This window comes from Neodiprion virginianus, chromosome 4, assembly GCF_021901495.1.
Source record: "Neodiprion virginianus isolate iyNeoVirg1 chromosome 4, iyNeoVirg1.1, whole genome shotgun sequence".
In the NCBI taxonomy this organism is placed as follows: Eukaryota; Metazoa; Arthropoda; class Insecta; order Hymenoptera; family Diprionidae; genus Neodiprion; species Neodiprion virginianus.
The window spans coordinates 5,890,689-5,914,603 of NC_060880.1; the positions used below are offsets into that span (position 1 = coordinate 5,890,689).

A 23,915-nucleotide genomic window follows, 5' to 3' on the forward strand; every position below is an offset into this window, starting at 1 on the left:
AAAGAGATAGCCGTAAAGGTTGCCGGCAATAACTAAACGTTTATTAAATAAATTTCAGGGGAGAACACGACAGAAATCACTCAAAGGGGCCGTAGCTAACAATGTTAATAAATTATTCAACGTAATATTAAATCGAGCGTAGTTTATTCGTTCTAATTTCTCACGGATCACGCATTTACGACCGATCACTTCCGAATCCGTCAACACACTGCTTCACTATCAGTTCGTCTGACCTCTCGTCGGTCCGTTCGATCTGTTGTTTACTTATTTCAACTCGTACGATCTAATCCGTAGAAGGTATTATTCGTTCGCATACTTTCATGAACCTACACGTACATTCTTACTCTAAGGTGCGCAATTCGGTTGGCAGGTTGATTACAATTATTTCAAAATTAATGAAACGGGAAAGATAATGACATTATCTTTGCAAGGTGGTGAGTTGAAATTATATCTACAGCAATCTCGAGTATTGAATACCATAAAAAATCATTGTCGATCGTGTAAAATAAACATAGTATTAGGTTGAAGCTATGTAAACGACTGAAAGTATGAATGAAATCTAAAAAAAATTAATGAATGAAATAATGAAAACGGTAGCGTGTTTTTAATTTGTAAGCTTCCGAAGCTTACAGGATTAATCAGGTTACGTTTACATCCAAGAAATGTTGTGATTGCATATCACGATCGTCGTAAGAATTATGTCGAAACGAAAGCAATTTAAATTTGCAAATTTTAAGCTCTGCGAAGTATACACGAGCTGCAGGTTATACTTCGATAGATTTAAAACGGAGTATTTTTTAAACTGCCTTACGTACATTTACGTATGACACTAGATATAATATGAGAAAGTGTCAAAACAGAGTCGAGTATCTGTTGGAAATCTGCCAAATGGTGTAAATTAAAGGTTCAAATGCGAATATTTTAGCTTCTTTATAGAATTTTATTCATCGAGAATTATTGTTGCTCATGGATTGTTGCAATCAACATTGGATTTCCCATGGTTTTGAAACGAAGTAAATGTGCATTGAAATTGCACCGTACTCCGTAAACGAATCGATTACACACTTAGGGGCCGTCGGGAATGCGGCCTTAACAGCGGACGCTGGAAAGTCCTCATAGTAGTTTCTATTTTTGTAAGTCGTTGATCCGAATCCCTGTAGTACAAAGCCGATCAGCTGGCCATCCTGTGCCAACAAGGTCCAGGGCTGGATGGATCTACACTCGGAATATGTGCCCACATCGTAAAAATAGTGAGTGCCTAAAATACGGAGAGAACATTCAACAAATATTCATGGTTACTGTTAGCAGACTGAAACAATATCCGTCCACGTCGTGCAGCTTCATTGATATTTTTCAATTGTGTTTGAGTATGGCTACTATAATTCTGTGCTTGTTGGACTGTTTTGCATGAAATACCGGAAGTTACATTTTCTTATCGATATTTGGCACTAATTATTGGTTAAAAATATTCTATGATCAACGGTGGATTACCCATTCCTGGAACGCAGTTTTCTTCCGTCCATCCGAAACCCAAATATGCCACACGCCTGGGAATTTCTGTAATTCCATCCGTTGTTTCAAACCATATTCCGTCGGTACCGGTGAAACCGTCCGTTTCGCATCGTCCACCAGCTGCAATATCGTCTGAAAAGATGATGATAATTAGATGGACACGCGGTTTGTCTCTAACGTCAATAGCCAGAAAGGAAAGAAACTATTTGCCGAATCGATCATCGGGAAATTTTTTTCATAAAATTTCAATGCTGCTACAAATTTTTACCATCGAAACAAAAGTCGGAAAATATTGCAAATAAGTGAATCGTAAATGGATAAAAAGAAAGCTAGTTAGTCGTACAAGAATATTTTGTATCCGTGTAACGAAACTAAACTGTTCTCAAAGAAAGAAAAATCTCACTGGCTCGATAAGTGCGTGCAGGAAATTTTTTTCCAGCTATGTTAAACGTATATGCAGAGCTTTCCACGCAAACTCGGGAAACGGTTAATCGTGATATTTTTTAATTTCCTTAAAAGCAGTGTAGCCACTAACCTGGGGATATGAAATAAGCGGTACTCGTCAAGTACTTTTCGTTGAATATCGTTTTGCTCTGGTAGCGGTTGTATATCGAGAGATTGTGTCTACTTTGCAGATCTGCGATGTCGCTGTAGAGTATCGCCGCCTAGAAAATAATTGGCACACATCTATATTCAACCAATTTTACCAACCGAGTGGCCCTTGGTAATTTCTGTACAGCATCCAGCCGTTTGGCCAACTGTGAGTATGATAACGCGCAAATAATGATCACCTGTATTGCGGCAATGTTCCCGTAAGTGTCGTACTCGAGACAGATGCGACCATCACCTTCCCGGCAATACACGGACAAATTCAAGGAAGTGACACCTGACACTTCGACCCAGCCCTCGGAAATGGCATCGACTTTCGTACGAGGCATCTGGTAATAGCTCGACAAGTGGCATGGGTCTACCGACTGTGATTTCCACGTGACTGAAATTTGGTAACAATGAAATGTTGGTCGAATCCCGAAGAAAAGTGGAATGAAAAAACGAAAACTACGCCATTCTCGTTCTGATTGTAAACGAATAATGAATAGAAAGTTTTCGTCTCTTGAGCACCCGATGTAAGAATGTATGTACATGAATGTTTACATGTTGGAATCTTAATAATCGTAAACGAATAATTACCACGAAGATCGTTCCACTCGACAGCAGATGCCGTAGCTGAAACAATCAATGATGAGAAGTAAATTAGTTTCGTGTTTGAAAAATACGTCATCTACCCACACGCACGGTGATGCCATGGCGAAAATAATTTCTACGTCAAACTACGAAAAACTGCAGGTACGTAGAAAATCGTATAAAAGCGTCAAATAATGGAAATAATCATGAAAAATCGTTGTATTTTTCGCAGAAAAATGTAAATTCTTATGCCAAAATTATAAAAATCTACGACCTTCTACGAAAAATCATAGAATTTTACGTATTGAAAGTGGATTTAATTTTCTGCTGTAGAATCTCGTAGAATACTACGAAGATTGAAGGAAAATTATAAATATCCACGATTTTTTACGGAAGATAATTTCAATTTCGGACTCAGGGATTATGAATCTTTGTTTCTTGGTAGATCAGCATTGAATTTCGTAGAAAACTGCTACCTTCTGCAAAATATTACAAAAATTTGCAATTTTCTATGAAAAATAATTATAATTTCGGACCCAAACAACGTGAATTTAATCATTTTTTTTTTTTTTACTTTATAGTACCATAAAAATTTCGTTTGAAAGTACAACTTCTTATGAACTCCATGAATTCTCATGAGAGAGTAAAATAATTTACAAAAACTTGTGATGATCGTCAATTTTAGAATTTGATTTTAAGACGATAACATTACGAAAATGTATGAAAAAGTTTGAAATTCAATTTTCTGAACACCGCTTGACGTCGCATCTCTCTCACAACGAAAACTTATTGCAGTCAAGTTAAGTACCCGGCTAAATTTCGATCTACATCCGAAAACCGTTCTAATTCTCATATTCTGAGTACGATCTGAACAGATTTAGCGAATCTGTCGTATATTTCTGGAATCATCTTGTCTTAATAGGGGTGAGTCTTGTAAAAAAAACTGTAACAGTCACTATTTTGACTACAGACGACATAGATTTTTCTTTCATAGAGCTATGTAAAATTTATTAGAAAGCTACGAGTTTCAAATACAAGTGAGAAAAATCATAATAATGTACGGAAAAAATGTGATTTTTTTGAATACGTAAACGAGAGAAGGCTATGCTTAATTTATGAAAATGTGGGATTTATTACGAAAAAGTAAAATACCCTGCCAAAAGTACACGGTAATCTACGAAAAATGATTAACTTTTATAGAAATTGAGACCGCAGGATTATAGAGAAGTAAAAACAAACAGGGAAAAAAAAGAAAAACTCAGATATATATCAGGCAAAATTAATGCGATCTATGAAAAATTCTCCGACAAAGCTGCGAGAGTTTTCCAAAGATTGTACAAATTATTAGAAGATTGTACAACAAATTCGCCAGGTTTTATTTGAGTAATTGCAATTCCGGTTCGTTTAATATCACAAATTGTGAAAAAAGGTTTGCGTGCTTATTTATATTTGATGTTCCATAAACTTCTGTTATTGAAAAGCTTTAGAGATGATAACTTACCGGTGATCAGGAACAGTACTGCAATGGTGGTCTTCATGCTGGCAAACTGAATATCAGCGACAGAATGAATTTAGTATTTTTTGACGAGGCCTTATATACGAACCTTCTGACCGGATTGAACGACGCGGAATTTGAGTACCGTAATGCAAAGAGGGATCTCGCATGAACTTTAATCCACTGGTCGCTTGTTAATTATTGTCGTCTTGAATAGACTGATCTTTAAACAAAGACCGGAGCTTTTAAATACAAGTTGATTGTAAAGGACAGCGCTAATCTGTGCCGGGTTGACAATCTCATCGGTAATTTGCAACACCTACATTACTTGCACCTAACACTGCAGCTGCACGTAAATATCGATGCTATTCAAATCATCTGCGAAACTCTTCAATTGGGACAAAATTTTTCAAACATATCCCGTACTCCTCGAATCATCGCCTTTTGTTACATGACCCGAATGAATAATAAATTTCATGCACTTACGCGATGCCTTTTAATCCTGTTTACAATCCATCATTCGGCGTAATACGTTTGGCGCATTTAAAGTTTGGTAAAATACTCGGTATTTTCACAGGTGATTCCAGATATCTTTCATAAAACATCAAAAGAGCCTAGGTTGCGTAACTTTTTCTAACGCTTGCAATGCGTGATATAAGCGTGATTGTTCTCCGGTTAATGAATTTTTACAAATACAATCAAGTAAATAAATTTGCAATCCCGTTCGTTTCTGTACAACTTGTGTCCTGAGTCAATAATTGCAAATTTTTGCTTCATTCTTCTATCAAGACTCTGCGATAATGTCATTAAAAATATTGCGAAAGTGCAAGCAAATTTGAAACTGAGGAATTGTAATTAGAATTTATAAAATTTAAACCCATGTGTCATACGTGTATTAATTGACATAGACTGCGATAGAAATTGCGCTTTGTATTCAACCAATTCTTAGGCTTCGGTTTATAACTCTTGCGCGTAAATTTGTTCTATCGAATATGGCTTTCGAAAATTTACCGTACGGGTTGTTGAGAACATCTCAGAAAAAATCAAAAGTTGAAATTTAAATATTTTAATACTTATAAAATTTTCTTTGCACGAGTTTGAACTACTTCGTTACAATTGTCGACACTTGAAGTTAAATCCCTGAAATCTTTGTTCAATCTCATGCAGGTTCAAGAAACTTGGTTATTTTTCGTGTATTGGAGAAAAACCCGTTATATGCAACGCTTGCAAAATGACGGTTTGAAGAAACACGTGTGTTTCCTGGTTTATCGATTTATCCCACAATATTTTAAAATTGTATGAGATCTTAATTTTACTGTCAGTAATATTTTTTACCAGTATATATCTTGATATTCGTAAGATTCTCGTTCGAAAAAAAACGTGGTACAAAATGTATTGAACCCAGTCCATATGGATTGACCGATTTGTAACTCGTTTCACATTCGCGTTTTCTGATCAAGCTCTGAATCATGTTTGTGCTGTTTCCCAAAATATGAATGCGGTATGGCGGATGTACGCATATGTCATCGAGCAGGAGCTGTCATTGAAAAACAATATGACCAAGACTTCAAGTTTTTATTTACAAAAAAACATGTATCCAATTTTTTGAAACTTTTACGCGTCTTCGTGTAGCGTTATTAATGAATCACTTGAAAGGTATATTGCATAAATATAACCGTTAGTAAATTACGAAGATTTTAAATGGACAACGAAGTCCCATCGCTGTCGAATATACTGACGGATAGTAATTCGGATGTGTCGATTCAAGACAAAGCGGACCAAAAGTTTACACAAGAGATCGACAAGGATGATTATAGCGAGGAATCCTTATCGAGGGATGAAAGTAGCGATTCGGCGGCTTGCAGCTCGGCTTATGACCGGCAAAATTTTTCCCAAGTAAATGACCTTACGAATGACGGTGAAGATTTGAAAAAATTAACGGAGGTTATCGAAAATCCTGAAAAAACGCCGTCCAAAGATACGATTGTCAACGAAACCGCAATTGGTGACGAAACCTTTTCGCCTCGTTCCGATGAAATTTTTGAAAGAAATAACATCCTTCAGGAACGAATATCCGAATTGAATAAAGTTGTGCAATCTCTGAGAGGAGAATTGCAGAGAGAAATTTCTCTCTGGCGAAAAGAACGTGACGAGTTTCAAATACTTGAAGAAAAAAGCGACCTGTTGGCTCTTGAAGAAGCCACAGCTGCAGCACGCGCAGCGGCCGAAGCATACGCCGCAGAATCTCCTCTGTCCAACGATTTGGACAACATCCAATTTAATTACTACAATCACACCACCAACTATGGCAAGTTTCTTTTCACATAAGTATGATCAAATTTTTTGTGTAAAATGGCCTGCAGTTATTTCCCTCAAATTCAAATTGTTTTTAAACTTTCAAATTCTTTTTAATTGGCGCGTTCCGAAATTAGCTTCTAGAGCTGTCACACATTTTTTATCTCCATTGCGCAGCCGAGTTCGTGAGTAGCTCTGCCTCTGGCCTAGGGACTTTTCAAACACTGCTAGTTTGTTTCGGAACGCATCCAATGTCGTTTAAAAACATCCTGATTCGTAGGCAAATTTTCATAAGTTTAAAGAGTTCAATTTTTGGCATGGTTTTATCTCAACAATATGGCGGCGAAAAAAATAATCAGCTGATCGTTTTTGGTGAACCGTATTAGCATCTACGCGCAAAAAACCTCGTGCAAGCTATCGGTCTTTTAGCTTGGGATATTGAATGTGTACGTAGTCGAAAATTTGGTAATGAACCATTTTCACAGTTAAATCAGACATGTTTGGTGTACCGTTTTACGCTTCGTCACAAGATGGCGCAGTTGAAAGTCTGGAATTCTAGATTGAATTCCAGTTGCGCTTCCGCGACTAAATCGCTTTGAACACTCGTATTTTTCAGGTAACATTCTCGACATAAATCCGGAACAAACGCTGAGCGAGTTAACGATACTAGAGTACGAAAAGAAGCTTGCAAAGTACCAGGATGCCCTAGCGTTAGCTCAGGCCGAAAAGCGATACAACATGCGTCGTCAGCTGGCCGCGAATACTTATCGTCACAAATTGATGGAAGTCGAACGTCTCTGCGACGAAGAATTGGAAAAGATCAGGCAAAATGCGAATTCCCTTCAGCCCTTGAAGCAAATGGTTTCGCAATGGTACAGCGACGATCGTTGCGGTGGCGACGTTGACAAATCGGGTAATCCTTCGGACCAGCTTCAGAAGTCCTTTTCCTTTTCATCTCAAAATGGTTACACGAGGACCACGTACTGTGATATACCGCGTGTTGCTAAAGTCGACGCTGAGGTCAATATGGCGCCAGAAATCTTTGTCGCAAAATTTAATCTCTGTCAATCCGATTATCCGTCGACCAGCATAGAGAGCGGTTCAAGTTGGATCACCGAATCTGATTATAATTTGAAAAGTGTAAACGGCGCTGCGGCTAATCCGCCTCATTGGAAGACTTCGCATTACAATCTGTCCACGTCAATCATGAATGGAAATCCTTGAGCGTTTGTATTTTCACGGTGTATCATTTGTAAAAAATTTGCTGTTTTTAATTCCATTTTTTTTTACGTGATGCGTCTTGTGCAGTATATGTCTGTAACTTGATAAATTATTCCAATCGAGTATTGGACCTGTTTTATTCGTTTGGTGCCAAGTGCATATTTGTGGTATTTTCATTATAGGCGCTAGCACGTTCAAATTCAACGAGCGCCAACAAATTTATCCATTAGACATGATTTGAAGCTAAAATGCTCATTCTTATACCTAAATTTTGGTATCTATATTGTCTGGCGTGATATTTTGCATTTGGAATCTGTATCTACACCTTCGGATTACTCTTGTCGTTGTTTGAAGTGGTTTGAAATGTCTTTCAACGTTCTTGTCAACGTCCGTGTACCTCACAGAAATTCAAATTTAGCGCTAAAACAAATTCCCATTCATAAACAAGGAACGACAAGCCTTCGATCATGTTCCGCCATTCCGCGTCCACAGTCTGTATACATCAATACAACGATCAAACTCCTGATCGTAACTAACCTCAAAAAATTCCAATCACATCGAGCTGCGCGGTTCTTCCGGTTGTTTCGACGTTGCTCGAAGCGGCACAGTTTTTCTTATCCCCAAAAGTAATGCTGATCGATATCCCTCCTGAAATATCCTCGCGGTAGGGGTTGAACCCATCAACAGTGAAATGAAGGGACTGCACAGCGTCGGTGACGAAGTAGATTTGAGCGTCGAAGAGGACCGGGGGTGACAGTGAAGTTTCTAAAATCCTCGCCGATCGCCGACAAGATGTATCACTACTTATGGTCGTTGTTATTCTGGTATTTCCGACCGTTGATCAAATGGTTTTTGCATCGTACAACGCAGATGTGTGAACTCCAGCGAATCTGCTACGGCGAGCCGGCGGGTGCTCGGAGGATTCTCGCTGTCGAGGAGAGCCTCAGGAATTCCCGTAACCCGGACATAAAGTCGCTGGTTCTTTACCTGGACGGCGTTAGCGACAGGCGGGAAATAACCACCAAGTCAGAGCGGGGGATACTCGAAGAGGCGATCAGAACGGTGCTGGTAGCCAAGAAAATAAACCCTGTGGCTCATCCAGACTTTGCAAGGTCCTTCGGCAAATGTGTCGAGCTTATCTGGGGCTATCGTCAGCTCTGCATCTACGTCGAGGAGCTTCGAAGGACGGCCTACGACGCGGACAATGCCGAGCACGAACTGATGCTGCTGAAGCTCTGGAACCTGCTCATGCCACACGAGCCGCTCGAGGGACGCGTCACCAAGCAGTGGCAGGATATCGGCTTTCAGGGCGATGATCCAAAGACAGATTTTCGCGGGATGGGAATACTGGGACTCGAGAACCTAGTCTACTTTGCTCAGGAATTTCCCAACGCCGCTAAGCATGTTCTTTTGCATTCCATTCATCCCAGATATGGATACGCCTTTGCCATCGTTGGAATCAATTTGACTAGCATGGCGCTCAGGCTCCTCAGGGATGGATCGGCAAAAACGCACGTCTACAACGCTGCAAAGACCCTGCCAACCGTTAGAGTATTTCATCAGTTTTACTGCTATCTTATGTACGAGTTCGATAGACTCTGGATCGAGTCCAAGCCTAGCAACATGATGGAGTTTTCGACCATTCAGGAAAAGTTTGAGAATAGTATCAGGATTTTGTTGAACAACCCTAAGACTGTATTCAGGGTAAACATCTCTGTTGACAATGTATAACTTTTTACGAATTTTATCGCATATGGACCAAGCTTCACATATTTATGCGCTTCGTACCAGGGTCTCTAATTGTTATTTGTGATGTATGGATGCTGTTTTGTGCTATACATGTAGAGTTGAAAAAGCTGTGCTACACTTCGTTTGTTATTTTGTTAGTTTGTCACTGACTTTGAATACCTTGAGAGCGTGTCGTAAAATTAGTCACGTTTTTGACAATCAAGTCACATAATTATGGTAAACTAAATGTTGAAAATTTTGTTAGATTATTACCAGCATCGCAGACAGACTGCGCAAGTGCAAAACACAGCCCTGGTTTTATTCACTGTTACCTTCTTTGGGATACTCGCAAGCAATGTCACATCTTTCAATACAATCGCGCGTCTATTTTGTATTTAGATAATGGTATCGCGGTGGTTTTGGGTACATTGTACATTCCTTAATAGCTCATCAAATTCCTCTTTGGAATACATATTACAGTTTTGTATTTTTTATGCAAAAGGGATGAATATATTTTTTTAACACATGGTTTCATCTGAAACCAATTTTGGTGCTTCGAGAATAACAGGATGCGAGGCAGGGGGGGGATCTTTTTATCAAGCTCTGCAGTAATTTTAATGCATCAATAAGGGACATCACGTTGCGTATAAACGTGGTTGTGCCACCTTATTTATTACAAGTTGAGTGCCGAGGTTTTTTAGTACAATAACTAGTTCAATAAATAAAGTAAATTATTAATTGTACACTACCATATTACAGATTGTTTCAACTGAATACACTGCTGAGTTATTGAGTAAAAATTTATAAACTAAAAGACATGTGGAAAGCATTCCATGTGAGAAGTTTTCGACCATACTTTTACTAATCGAAAAGAGCAAAACTATTTGCATCATTATTTTCCTGGGTAATTGCTTGACTTGCTTGCGCTTATCCAGAGGTAAATCAGATACATCAATAAGAAGCTATTTGTACAATAATTACGTGTTCGACATGTGGACAAAAAAATAGTAGAACTATGACAGCTCACAAATTTTCTATTATTGTCGTGCGTATAGCGTAGCACTGAGTACTAAAATGAGCGGAGGATGTTGACTAAAAGAAATTTAGGCTAGTATTTATAAATAAAATATTTATTGCAGTAGCACACGTAGAAAAATGATAGTTTTTGACAATAGACACAATGTACAATACCTGTTTCATATCATCAAATTTTTCAATCTAATTCAAAGATTCGTGGGGTATTAAATAATAACCCTGTCTTATATATCGAATAGCTCGTAGTTGCGAAATGCGAATGATAATTCAACGCTGCGTTATTCAAGTGTACATATATACATGTCCGTTTTGCAAAGTAGAGTCTCTGAGACAGTTTCACTTTCCTTTCTTTGTAGGAACTTCGGACTTGCGTCTTAGTTTCGATGCTACGGAAACAATAACCACAACACCCAACGTTATACTGCCGAGCTTCATTACCCACGGATTTTCGCGCAAGAAATTTGCAATCAAAAGCGTAAAGTCGTCACTGAAACAGAAAATAATATTAGCATTAACGGCATTACTAAACAAATTTCTCGTTTCACTTGACCTTTGTCTAATTATTGTAATCACAGTTCACAAAACCGCGTATCTTAGTATCAACAAATAGGTGAAATAGTAATTAATAGCTAAGCAATTTATTGCAATTTTTAGTAGTTGATGATCTAAATGATTTAAAAACTATTGATAAAGTTTCTAAGATAGTATCCTGTAGAAACTATTAGTGCCTATCATGTGTATAAAAAAAGTCATATGTTGTTGGAGGAGATAATTTCGGGCCTTGTCTTGTCGGTATTGTGTTCACGCAATGAAAGAATAATACGAAAAAAATGCTCCACTCGGAAAAAGCGATTGAAAATTATTCTTTACATTGCCAAAATAGTTTTAACATAGAAAGAAAAAAAAACGAATGGAAATGTGCATCAGTAGCTTCAAAAGCTACAAATAAGAAGCACAATAAAAATATTGATTCATGTACATTTATGGATAAGAATTGTATCGATGCTTGTTGTATTACGTGGATTATTGGCTATTAGATCTTTGCCTGGTTATTGATCAAGCAAAGATTCCTTTTCACCGTTAAATATTTGTAATAAAAAAATGTCTTCAGACATTAAAACTTTTAACACCATACCCTGGTCGAGTTTGTGTCTTATTATTTCTTAGCACAAAAATAATAAACACCTCTAATTTCACATTGAAGCTTTTCACCGGGTGAACTGTTGCTCAATATTCCTACGCGTCGTGTTAAATCACGATAATTTCGAATAATGACAATTATTGAAAGTGATACTTACAAAGGACTTTGCGGGACTGGAACTCGTTCACCATGAGAATTTTTCCACCAGTCTTTCGCAAAGGAGACGAAAGACTTTACGTCGTACTTGGGAATGTGATAACGATACATTTTACCTTGTCTGAATCTGAAAATGGGAATTCAAATATTAGATTCTTTAAATAAAACACAAAGTAGTAAATTTTTAGTTGCTGGTAATAAAATGTTGGTTTTTCTTCTGACGGTTTTTGATATTTTGAAACAAATGGAAACGTCGTGTGTACAAGATCAAAACTTACAGGATGAACGTAGGAACTTCAAACACATTGAATCTTCGACCAGTCGATGCGCCGGTCGTTTGTTTGTTTACACGTGCCACATTAAGTCTTTGCTTCAACTCGGCTCCCACCGCTTCCCAGACTGCACCCAGCCTTTGGCAATCCACGCAGTCTGTACTGTAGCTGGTTTAAAAAATGAAAATGTTGAACGCATATGTGAAAAGTAGAATTTAAAAAAACATTACTAACAAGAAAAGCTTCTTTTCACGGTAGACGAAGCTCTTTTGAAAAGTAGCTATGAAAAATTCTACTACCTAACAATAAATGAAACTTGTGATCAAATTTCACTATCTCATTTTTATTACATCTGTGAAACAACTTGGAGAAAATTGTTTTATGAAATAAACAGTGTGCAATAGGAATATTGGCCTGCCATAATTTCGTATAAATTCCGCGCGTAATGATCCTATCCTTTTTTGATGTACTCATTTTTCAACGATTCATCACATCAATGCTCGAAACATTTATACAAAAGGAAATTTTATGAAATTGAGGAAAAGTCGGAGATATTTAAATTACACGTTCCTTGGCGTTATATACAATGAAAAATGATCGAATCACTTACAACATAACGAGCCAATCGCCCGTGGTTGCGCCGCTGCTAGCTTGAGTCAAATGTTCGAAAGTATCATCGGTCAGCTCCTTGACGACGGGTTCCTTATTGTCGGTAAAAGTTTGTAGCAGTTTTTCGTCATCAAATTTCGTCAATAATCCTGTTAGAAGAGAAAGATGAGTGAGTAATGTGTTTTGACAGACATTGCGATATTCAAAATCATTAGCACAATTTACATTACGATTTTTCTCTCCTATGTACAAATTAAAAATCTTTATTCACCGTCGTATAGTAATGGTATTCCTTGCCTAAAGAATACCAGCGCCGGTTCCTTGTTCGGACTGTAGAGACGCACCATTTGACTACTTATCGCTTTGACGACCCATGCTCCCAACGAATCTACCAAATCTTCCCTCAGATGGACCAGCTCGTTTTCGATAGTATCGCATTGCTCGCAGTCTTTTTTCGCTGGAATAGAAAGTGTTGCGAGTTATTATCGTACGATAGCACGAGCAGAAGTTGATTAACTCTGTAAGCTCTGTAACGACGTAAGCTGATGAAACGAGAATCAGTGAAGGTTCCAGATTTATTTCTTTCGTTAACTTGACGTGATGTAGATGATCTGTTGAATTAAGGATCAGATGTTGGTGGAATTTCAGGAATATTGTAAGTGCGAGGAACGAAAGAATCGTGAATTTATTGACTGAAATGACAATTTGTGGAAAGCTTTCTTAAAAAGTGACTAATAACTTACTGAAATAAACTACGACGTGTTTCTCGGTTCTGATGAGATTTAAGAGTTCGTCATCGCTCACAGCCTCGAGAGGAGAAGCTGCGCAGCTCGAGAATATTGTCAAAATCACGATCAACGTTGATCGTAACATGTTGGAAATTTTTTTGAATTTATAAAACTCGGATGTTTCGGATTGACACAGGTTGTATTCACCGGGATACAGTTAACAGCTTCCACCTGAAACACGTCATCAAACACCGGCTGACGTTTCTATAATCCGCGTTCGGTCGACTGTGTAACGTTCCGTTTTACCGACTGTGCTGAGTGTCGGTAATGAAGTGTTTGCAAAGCGGGGTTATTGTAATACCAATTAATTAAACCAAGCCGCCTGGATCTGAAGTCCAATAGCTGGAAGCAGAAAAAACAATCTTTAACTGGCAACAGTTTCGTCAGATTATACCATTTTTTTTAAACATAATTTCCGAATCAAGCTTGAAAATTCTTACGCACGTCGGTATTTGTGGAAATTGAAATTCGTTGAAAATTATGAGACTACAAGCAGTGAGGAGTGAGAATGATAGGAAAACTTGTAATAAAAAAAAACCGATGCAACTAAATCGTATATAGGTAATTTATTCTTTTTATTTCATTACCTACCTATTTAGTGGACACCCTGGTACCTTCAATGAAAATATTGTACGAAAACAGAATATAATAAACTATAAATGAACGTTGCATAATTTTAACCATTCATGGCAATTCAGAATGAAAAATTCAGTTCAAAGCAGCGAACCGTTCAGTTTTCTCATTAATCATCTGAGCCGAATAAAATTTTCTTCACTATATTGGAACGATTTAAGTTTGCGAGCTGGATGGAAATTTTATTGATTTCTTAAAGAATTATTATTTAAAAATAATATGTCATACAGTTAAGTTCATGAGCTGATGATTGAGATCAAATCAATCACAATATATCTTTAACTTCGTATAAGGTTTACCCTTGTGATTCATTTCATATTATTTCCATCTTGCAAAATTAATATTTATTTGGATGAAATTTTGCTTTGCAGATTTATACACTTGATTTTGATGTTATTGAAATAACATTATATCTCTGTATCATATAACGTTGTAATTACGATAAAATTGGTATTCTTTGATTCAAGGGTATCTCCAAATCCAGGATACAGCCAACCAACACGCGGAAATAATTCCGACCATTTGATTAAAAATATGAGGAGCTTTTGAAAAGTTAGAAAAACAAAATACTGTACTAATTTCGTCTGGAAACCTTCTGTAATCATCCGCGAAGTGTAACTGAAGGGGTGGGGAAAATAAAGTGGATGCGACGAAATCCTGAAAATCAAAGTAGCAGCTGTCAAACACCTAGAATGACGATGCCAACTCGGTGCATCTCTGTAAGTCCATAGTTTTGGATGAGTGAGGAAAATTGATATAATTTTCTGTACTCCCGGATTGGAGTCCGAAAAATGAATATGAAGAAGGTGTTTGATTAAAGGTACAAGAGGTCAAGTCCTGCAGGCATGACAAAACTTTGGGAATTTGATAAGGATAAGAAAATCCTTTCCGGACACGTGAGACCCTAGAGAGGTAACGAAGTCATCGGAAAAAGACGTGAGTGACAACAGAGAAATTACAAAACAAAGCGTGTGTGTCAGCTCCGACGCACGACTGGAGTTTACTCCTTACGAACGATAATTATGATATACATCGAATAGAAAAAGAGGGTAAATGAACGCATCTTCCAAAAAGATAAGAGAAACAAACATATATCTAATTATTCGGATTATTTATATTACGTCGAAGATTTCCAAATTTTTAGTGCAGATTCGTAATCAGCGACCCCGAAAACCCTCGAGTACAAAATTCAAGTTGATAGTAAGTAAGGAAAAATGTGTGCCGCTAAGGGTTAATATAAGTAATATAAAATATTATATAAATATAAAATATGTATATTAAATCAATTAATCAAAAATAATAAGAATACTAATTAAAAGATCTAGCTGTTCGTATTTGAAATGTATATTATTCATAAATGTAAACGATAAGCTTACCAATTAACCTCATCCATGTGTTTTTCGGATTCTTCTTCATTATCATCTAAATCAATTTTTTCCATATTTTCAAATATTTTGACGTGATAACGTCGTGTCTTATTAATTCATACGCAGGCACACAACACGCACGTACAAACATACGCACACATTCAACTCTCAGACCAGAGGTAGTGAACTATACAGTGAGACTGTAGCACGGTCAATATATATGTTTGTCACTTTCTATAACGCCTCAAGTTTTCGTGTTACACCTGATTTTACTCCTCATATAATTTCCGTACCGGGCCCTATAACTCAAATCGTTTCTTAAGGAGTAAACTCCAATAAAAACTTTAGTTTTTCGGCGGTAACTTCGATCAATTGCTCGCACCGAATTCTGACGGTGCGCAATAGATTCCTCCTGCAAAGTGACGTCGATATCGCGCATAGAAGAATTGACAAATAGCCTGACTGTTTTTTTTTTTTTGTTGTAGCGAAAAATCTTTCGTCTCAGAATCGAATTGCATGACTCTTTCTGAACTGATTGGCTCCTCAGGAATGGGAAATAGAGATCTGGATGAGCAAACGAGCAACAGTTTAGGAGATACGAATGAAAAATACGGACAACATCAATTCTTTATTAATTTTAATACATGTTACGTGAAATGGAGTCAATGCAATGCAATACGTCAGCCATCGTATCGTGCGAAGGCGGATTGCAGCTCTACGCAGGCCGATACCTAGGCTATATTTTGTAACTATAACAATAACTGTCTGTTACGGTATATTTCAAATTTTGCTGAGGACAATGTATGCTGCACATAAGTATCCACATGAGACAATTTAAGTTTTTATGTGAAGTTTAACCAGATCATTCCAGTCCTCTTTGTCTCTCGCAGTGATTCTATTAGTAATTTTGTAAAATAACGACACATTGACACGTGAAAACTTGTATTGCAATAAAGGACAATTGAATAAACTCACACTATGGGTTGTGAATTTGTGAGCTTGTTCCCCACCTTTCCAAAAACGCATCGCCTATATGGTATGATTCAGACAAGAATTCGGACGCCTTACTTATAGGGTGAACCTCGCTGGATTGGATTGATCAAAGACTACTTGAACCCTCAGGTGAACAGACAGATGTATAGGAAAGTAAGAGACCCTGTGCTAAGAACATACTGGAATTTTCCAATTTTCCGGCTGTAACTCTTGATGCATTGCTCGCACGGTATCGAGACTGTGCCCAATCGATTCCTCTCGCAAAACTACGTCGGAATAGTGCGTGAAAGAATTTGTTCCAGCACTTTTCAAATTCGCGAAAATTTTCGCCAAAAATGCTAAGGGGTTAGCCTTGCTTTTTTTTTGGCCAAAAAATTTTAGGTCCTAGATTTAATTCAAACGACCGTTTTCTGATCAATCGGACACCCAGGAACTCAGAAAACGCAGCGAAAACAGCGTGGGATCGACAGGAGAGAAGTTGCAAAGGAAAAAGCACCTGCTGAAAAATGTCGAAAACACGGGTTTTCGTTTTTCGGCTGTAACTTTTGATGCGTTCATCGCAGCGTATTGTGACTGCGCCCAATCGATTTCTCTCGCAAAATTACGTCGGAATAGTGCATGAAAGAATTTATTCCGGCACTTTTCAAAATCGCGAAAATTTTCGCCAAAAATGGTAAGGGGTTAGCCTTGCTTTTTTTTGGCCAAAAAATTTTAGGTCCTAGATTTAATTCAAACGACCGTTTTCTGATCAATCGGACACCCAGGAACTCAGAAAACGCAGCGAATACAGCATGGGATCGACAGGAGAGAAGTTACGAAGGAAAAAGCACCTGCTGAAAAATGTCGAAAACACAGGTTTTCGTTTTTCGGCTGTAACTTTTAATGCGTTGATCGCAGCGTATTAGGACTGCGCCCAATCGATTTCTCTCGCAAAATTACGTCGGAATAGTGCGTGAAAGAATTTATTCCAGCACTTTTCAAATTCGCGAAAATTTTCGCCAAAAATGGTAAGGGGTTAGCCTTGCTTTTTTTTTGGCCGAAAAATTTTTGGTCTCAGAATTGATTCAAACGACCGTTTTCTGATCAACCAGACCCCCAGTAACTCAGAAAACGCAGCGAAAACAACGTGGGATCGACAGGAGAGAAGTTATGAAGGAAAAAGCACCTGCTGAAAAATGTCGAAAACACAGGTTCTCGTTTTTTGGCTGTAACTTCCGATGCGTTGATTGCAGCTTATTGGGACTGCGCCTAATCGATTTCTCTCGCAAAATTACGTCGGAATAGTGAATGAAAGAATTTATTCCAGCACTTTTCAAATTCGCGAAAATTTTCGCCAAAAATGGTAAGGGGTTAGCCTTGCTTCTTTTTTGGCCGAAAAATTTTTGGTCTCAGATTTGATTCAAACGACCGTTTTCTGATCAACCGGACACCCAGGAACTCAGAAAACGCAGCGAAAACAGCATGGGATCAACAGGAGAGAAGTTACGAAGGAAAAAGCACCTGCTGGAAAATGTCGGAAACACAAGTTTTCGTTTTTCAGCCGTAACTTTTGATGCGTTGATCGCAGCGTATTGGGACTGCGCCCGATCGATTTCTCTCGCAAAATTACGTCGGAATAGTGCGTGAAAGAATTTATTCCAGCACTTTTCAAATTCGCGAAAATTTTCGCCAAAAATAGTAAGGGGTTAGCCTTGCTTTTTTTTTAGCCGAAAAATTTTTGGTCGCAGATTTGATTCAAACGACCGTTTTCTGATCAACCGGACCCCCAGGAACTCAGGAAACGCAGCAAAAACAGCGTGGGATCAACAGGAGAGAAGTTACGAAGGAAAAAGCACCTGCTGAAAAATGTCGAAAACGCAAGTTTTCGTTTTTCAGCTGTAACTTTTGATGCGTTGATCGCAGCGTATTGGGACTGCGCCCAATCAATTTCTCTCGCAAAATTACGTCGGAATAGTGCGTGAAAGAATTTCTTCCAGCACTTTTCAAAATCGCGAAAATTTTCGTCAAAAATGGTAAGGGGTCTTGCTTTTTTTTTGGCCGAAAAATTTTTGGTCACAGATTTGATTCAAACGACCGTTTTCTGATCAACCGGACACCCAGGAACTCAGAAAACGCAGCGAAAACAGCATGGGATCAACAGGAGAGAAGTTACGAAGGAAAAAGCACCTGCTGGAAAATGTCGAAAACACAAGTTTTCGTTTTTCAGCCGTAACTTTTGATGCGTTGATCGCAGCGTATTGGGGCTGCGCCCAATCGATTTCTCTCGCAAAAATACGTCGGAATAGTGCGTGAAAGAATTTATTCCAGCACTTTATAGAATCGCGAAAATTTTCGATAAAAATGGTAGGGGGTTGGCCTTGCTTTTTTCTGGCCAAAAAATTTTAGGTCCTAGATTCAATTCAAACGACCGTTTTCTGATCAATCGGACACCCAGGAACTCAGAAAACGCAGCGAAAACAGCGTGGGATCGACAGGAGAGAAGTTGCGAAGGAAAAAGCACCTGCTGAAAAACGTCGAAAACACAGGTTCTCGTTTTTTGGCTGTAACCTCCGATGCGTTGATTGCAGCGTATTGGGACTGTGCCCAATCGATTTCTCTCGCAAAATTACGTCGGAATAGTGCATGAAAGAATTTATTCCAGCACTTTTCAAATTCGCGAAAATTTTCGCCAAAAATAGTAAGGGGTTAGCCTTGCTTTTTTTTTGGCCGAAAAATTTTTGGTCGCAGATTTGATTCAAACGACCGTTCTCTGATCAACCGGACCCCCAGGAGCTCAGGAAACGCAGCAAAAACAGCGTGGGATCAACAGGAGAGAAGTTACGAAGGAAAAAGCACCTGCTGAAAAATGTCGAAAACACAAGTTTTCGTTTTTCAGCTGTAACTTTTGATGCGTTGATCGCAGCGTATTGGGACTGCGCCCAATCGATTTCCCTCGCAAAAATACGTCGGAATAGTGCGTGAAAGAATTTGTTCCAGCACTTTTCAAAATCGCGAAAATTTTCGCCAAAACCGGTAAGGGGTCAGCCTTGCTTTTTTTTGGCCAAAAATTTTTAGGTCCTAGATTTAATTCAAACGACCGTTTTCTGATCAATCGGACACCCAGGAACTCAGAAAACGCAGCGAAAACAGCATGGGATCGACAGGAGAGAAGTTACGAAGGAAAAAGCACCTGCTGAAAAATGTCGAAAACACAGGTTTTCGTTTTTCGGCTGAAACTTTTGATGCGTTGATCGCAGCGTATTGGGACTGCGCCCAATCGATTTCTCTCGCAAAATTACGTCGGAATAGTGCGTGAAATAATTTATTCCAGCACTTTTCAAATTCGCGAAAATTTTCGCCAAAAATGGTAAGGGGTTAGCCTTGCTTTTTTTTTGGCCGAAAAATTTTGGGTCTCAGAATTGATTCAAACGACCGTCTTCTGATCAACCGGACACCCAGGAACTCAGAAAACGCAGCGAAAACACCGTGGGATCAACAGGAGAGAAGTTAAGAAGGAAAAAGCTCCTGCTGAAAAATGTCGAAAACACAGGTTCTCGTTTTTTGGCTGTAAATTCCGATGCGTTGATTGCAGCGTATTGGGACTGCGCCTAATCGATTTCTCTCGCAAAATTACGTCGGAATAGTGAATGAAAGAATTCATTCCAGCACTTTTCAAATTCGCGAAAATTTTCGCCAAAAATGCTAAGGGGTTAGCCTTGCTTTTTTTTTGACCGATAAATTTAAGGTCCTAGATTTAATTCAAACGACCGTTTTCTGAACAATCGGACCCCCAGGAACTCGGAAAACGCAGCGAATACAGCATGGGATCGACAGGAGAGAAGTTACGAAGGAAAAAGCACCTGCTGAAAAATGTCGAAAACACAGGTTTTCGTTTTTCGGCTGTAACTTTTGATGTGTTGATCGCAGCGTATTGGGACTGCGCCCAATCGATTTCTCTCGCAAAATTACGTCGGAATAGTGCATGAAAGAATTTATTCCAGCACTTTTCAATTTCGCGAAAATTTTCGCCAAAAATAGTAAGGGGTTAGCCTTGCTTTTTTTTTCGCCGAAAAATTTTTGGTCGCAGATTTGATTCAAACGACCGTTTTCTGATCAACCGGACCCCCAGGAACTCAGGAAACGCAGCAAAAACAGCGTGGGATCAACAGGAGAGAAGTTACGAAGGAAAAAGCACCTGCTGAAAAATGTCGAAAACACAAGTTTTCGTTTTTCAGCTGTAACTTTTGATGCGTTGATCGCAGCGTATTGGGACTGCGCCCAATCGATTTCTCGCGCGAAAATACGTCGGAATAGTGCGTGAAAGAATTTATTCCAGCACTTTTCAAAATCGCGAAAATTTTCGCCAAAAATGGTAAGGGGTTAGCCTTGCTTTTTTTTGGCCAAAAAATTTTAGGTCCTAGATTTAATTCAAACGACCGTTTTCTGATCAATCGGACACCCAGGAACTCAGAAAACGCAGCGAATACAGCATGGGATCGACAGGAGAAAAGTTACGAAGGAAAAAGCACCTGCTGAAAAATGTCGAAAACACAGGTTTTCGTTTTTCGGCTGTAACTTTTAATGCGTTGATCGCAGCGTATTGGGACTGCGCCCAATCGATTTCTCTTGCAAAAATACGTCGGAATAGTGCATGAAAGAATTTATTCCAGCACTTTTCAGAATCGCGAAAATTTTCGCCAAAAATGGTAAGGGGTTAGCCTTGCTTTTTTTTGGCCAAAAAATTTTAGGTCCTAGATTTAATTCAAACGACCGTTTTCTGATCAATCGGACACCCAGGAACTCAGAAAACGCAGCGAATACAGCATGGGATCGACAGGAGAAAAGTTACGAAGGAAAAAGCACCTGCTGAAAAATGTCGAAAACACAGGTTTTCGTTTTTCGGCTGTAACTTTTAATGCGTTGATCGCAGCGTATTGGGACTGCGCCCAATCGATTTCTCTTGCAAAAATACGTCGGAATAGTGCGTGAAAGAATTTATTCCAGCACTTTATAGAATCGCGAAAATTTTCGATAAAAATGGTAGGGGGTTGGCCTTGCTTTTTTTTGGCCAAAAAATTTTAGGTCCTAGATTCAATTAAAACGACCGTTTTCTGATCAATCGGACACCCAGGAACTCCGAAAACGCAGCGAAAACAGCATGGGATCAACAGGAGAGAAGTTACGAAGGAAAAAGCACCTGCTGAAAAATGTCAGAAACACAAGTTTTCGTTTTTCAGCTGTAACTTTCGATGCGTTAATTGCAGCCGATTGGGACTGTGCCCAATAGATTTCTTTTGCGAAATTACGTCGGAATAGTGCATGAAAGAATTTATTCCAGCACTTTTCAAATTCGCGAAAATGTTCGCCAAAATTGCTAAGGGGTTAGCCTTGCTTTTTTTTTGGCCGATAAATTTAAGGTCCTAGATTTAATTCAAACGACCGTTTTCTGAACAATCGGACCCCCAGGAACTCGGAAAACGCAGCGAAAACAGCGTGGGATCAACAGGAGGAAAGTTACGAAGGAAAAAGCACCTGCTGAAAAATGTCGAAAACACAGGTTTTCGTTTTTCAGCTGTAACTTTTGATGCGATGGTCGCAGCGTATTAGGACTGCGCCCAATCGATTTCTCTCTCAAAATCACGTCGGAATAGTGCGTGAAAGAATTTATTCCAGCACTTTTCAAATTCGCGAAAATTTTCGCCAAAAATGCTTAGGGGTTAGCCTTGCTTTTTTTTTGGCCAAAAAATTTTAGGTCCTAGATTTAATTCAAACGACCGTTTTCTGATCAATCGGACACCCAGGAACTCAGAAAACGCAGCGAAAACAGCGTGGGATCGACAGGAGAGAAGTTGCGAAGGAAAAAGCACCTGCTGAAAAATGTCGAAAACACAGGTTCTCGTTTTTTGGCTGTAACCTCCGATGCGTTGATTGCAGCGTATTGGGACTGTGCCCAATCGATTTCTCTCGCAAAATTACGTCGGAATAGTGCATGAAAGAATTTATTCCAGCACTTTTCAAATTCGCGAAAATTTTCGCCAAAAATAGTAAGGGGTTAGCCTTGCTTTTTTTTTGGCCGAAAAATTTTGGGTCTCAGAATTGATTCAAACGACCGTCTTCTGATCAACCGGATCCCCTGGAACTCAGAAAACGCAGCGAAAACAGCGTGGGATCAACAGGAGAGAAGTTAAGAAGGAAAAAGCACCTGCTGAAAAATGTCGAAAACACAGGTTCTCGTTTTTTGGCTGTAAATTCCGATGCGTTGATTGCAGCGTATTGGGACTGCGCCTAATCGATTTCTCTCGCAAAATTACGTCGGAATAGTGCGTGAAAGAATTTATTCCAGCACTTTTCAAATTCGCGAAAATTTTCGCCAAAAATGGTAAGGGGTTAGCCTTGCTTTTTTTTTGGCCGAAAAATTTTTGGTCTCAGATTTGATTCAAACGACCGTTTTCTGATCAACCGGACCCCCAGGAACTCAAAAAATGCAGCGAAACCAGCGTGGGATCAACAGGAGAGAAGCTACGAAGGAAAAAGCACCTGCTGAAAAATGTCGAAAACACAGGTTTTCGTTTTTCGGCTGAAACTTTTGATGCGTTGATCGCAGCGTATTGGGACTGCGCCCAATCGATTTCACTCGCAAAATTACGTCGGGAAGTGAATGAAAGAATTCATTCCAGCACTTTTCAAATCCGCGAAAATTTTCGCCAAAAATGCTAAGGGGTTAGCCTTGCTTTTTATTTGGCCGATAAATTTAAGGTCCTAGATTTAATTCAAACGACCGTTTTCTGAACAATCGGACCCCCAGGAACTCGAAAAACGCAGCGAATACAGCATGGGATCGACAGGAGAGAAGTTACGAAGGAAAAAGCACCTGCTGAAAAATGTCGAAAACACAGGTTTTCGTTTTTCGGCTGTAACTTTTAATGTGTTGATCGCAGCGTATTGGGACTGCGCCCAATCGATTTCTCTCGCAAAATTACGTCGGAATAGTGCATGAAAGAATTTATTCCAGCACTTTTCAGAATCGCGAAAATTTTCGCCAAAAATGGTAAGGGGTTAGCCTTGCTTTTTTTTGGCCAAAAAATTTTAGGTCCTAGATTTAATTCAAACGACCGTTTTCTGATCAATCGGACACCCAGGAACTCAGAAAACGCAGCGAATACAGCATGGGATCGACAGGAGAAAAGTTACGAAGGAAAAAGCACCTGCTGAAAAATGTCGAAAACACAGGTTTTCGTTTTTCGGCTGTAACTTTTAATGCGTTGATCGCAGCGTATTGGGACTGCGCCCAATCGATTTCTCTTGCAAAAATACGTCGGAATAGTGCGTGAAAGAATTTATTCCAGCACTTTATAGAATCGCGAAAATTTTCGATAAAAATGGTAGGGGGTTGGCCTTGCTTTTTTTTGGCCAAAAAATTTTAGGTCCTAGATTCAATTAAAACGACCGTTTTCTGATCAATCGGACACCCAGGAACTCCGAAAACGCAGCGAAAACAGCATGGGATCA

The 23,915-nt window shown here is 38.9% G+C and overlaps 4 protein-coding genes across 6 annotated transcripts; 2 read left to right on the forward strand and 2 right to left on the reverse strand.

The window, feature by feature from the left end:
• Positions 1 to 919: 919 nt before the first annotated feature.
• LOC124302813 (uncharacterized) lies at positions 920 to 4,283 on the reverse strand. Its single transcript, XM_046759375.1, has 6 exons — positions 4,196 to 4,283; positions 2,701 to 2,736; positions 2,304 to 2,503; positions 2,048 to 2,177; positions 1,492 to 1,644; positions 920 to 1,258 (listed from the first exon to the last, which is right to left on the reverse strand). Exons 1-6 carry the CDS (start codon positions 4,230 to 4,232, stop codon positions 981 to 983), a joined length of 834 nt encoding a protein of 277 aa, XP_046615331.1. The 5' UTR covers positions 4,233 to 4,283; the 3' UTR covers positions 920 to 980.
• LOC124302810 (uncharacterized) lies at positions 2,725 to 16,386 on the forward strand. Of its 3 annotated transcripts, XR_006907785.1 has the most exons (4): positions 2,725 to 2,856; positions 14,535 to 14,786; positions 14,888 to 15,003; positions 15,920 to 16,386. XR_006907785.1 is itself a non-coding variant. In XM_046759371.1 (3 exons), the coding sequence occupies exons 2-3, from the start codon at positions 5,891 to 5,893 to the stop codon at positions 7,706 to 7,708; spliced, it is 1,215 nt and encodes a 404-aa protein (XP_046615327.1). In that variant the 5' UTR covers positions 2,731 to 2,856; positions 5,872 to 5,890; the 3' UTR covers positions 7,709 to 7,730. The 3 variants fall into 3 exon arrangements, 1 of the variants encoding a protein (XP_046615327.1); XR_006907784.1 differs by lacking the exon at positions 15,920 to 16,386 and having other exon boundaries at positions 14,888 to 15,155; XM_046759371.1 differs by lacking the exons at positions 14,535 to 14,786; positions 14,888 to 15,003; positions 15,920 to 16,386 and adding exons at positions 5,872 to 6,497; positions 7,101 to 7,730 and having other exon boundaries at positions 2,731 to 2,856.
• Positions 8,193 to 11,441, forward strand: LOC124302811 (ELMO domain-containing protein 2). Its single transcript, XM_046759373.1, has one exon. The coding sequence runs from the start codon at positions 8,498 to 8,500 to the stop codon at positions 9,434 to 9,436; it is 939 nt and encodes a 312-aa protein (XP_046615329.1). The 5' UTR covers positions 8,193 to 8,497; the 3' UTR covers positions 9,437 to 11,441.
• LOC124302812 (uncharacterized) lies at positions 10,546 to 13,627 on the reverse strand. Its single transcript, XM_046759374.1, has 6 exons — positions 13,390 to 13,627; positions 12,918 to 13,103; positions 12,648 to 12,795; positions 12,044 to 12,205; positions 11,767 to 11,892; positions 10,546 to 10,955 (listed from the first exon to the last, which is right to left on the reverse strand). The coding sequence occupies exons 1-6, from the start codon at positions 13,517 to 13,519 to the stop codon at positions 10,805 to 10,807; spliced, it is 903 nt and encodes a 300-aa protein (XP_046615330.1). The 5' UTR covers positions 13,520 to 13,627; the 3' UTR covers positions 10,546 to 10,804.
• Positions 16,387 to 23,915: the final 7,529 nt, after the last annotated feature.

Excerpts from the sequence above, each read along its gene's own strand:
- LOC124302813 (XM_046759375.1), bottom strand. The coding sequence starts at position 4,232 with ATGAAGACCACCATTGCAGTACTGTTCCTGATCACCG. Across the intron at positions 2,737-4,195 it reads AGTACTGTTCCTGATCACCG|CTACGGCATCTGCTGTCGAG; the intron begins GTAAGTTATCAT and ends TGATTGTTTCAG. Across the intron at positions 2,504-2,700 it reads CGAGTGGAACGATCTTCGTG|TCACGTGGAAATCACAGTCG; the intron begins GTAATTATTCGT and ends ACCAAATTTCAG.
- LOC124302810 (XM_046759371.1), top strand. The coding sequence starts at position 5,891 with ATGGACAACGAAGTCCCATCGCTGTCGAATATACTGACGGATAGTAAT. Across the intron at positions 6,498-7,100 it reads CAATCACACCACCAACTATG|GTAACATTCTCGACATAAAT; the intron begins GCAAGTTTCTTT and ends CGTATTTTTCAG.
- LOC124302811 (XM_046759373.1), top strand. The coding sequence starts at position 8,498 with ATGTATCACTACTTATGGTCGTTGTTATTCTGGTATTTCCGACCGTTG.
- LOC124302812 (XM_046759374.1), bottom strand. The coding sequence starts at position 13,519 with ATGTTACGATCAACGTTGATCGTGATTTTGACAATATTCTCGAGCTGC. Across the intron at positions 13,104-13,389 it reads ACACGTCGTAGTTTATTTCA|CGAAAAAAGACTGCGAGCAA; the intron begins GTAAGTTATTAG and ends TTTCTATTCCAG. Across the intron at positions 10,956-11,766 it reads CCAGTCCCGCAAAGTCCTTT|TGACGACTTTACGCTTTTGA; the intron begins GTAAGTATCACT and ends TTTCTGTTTCAG.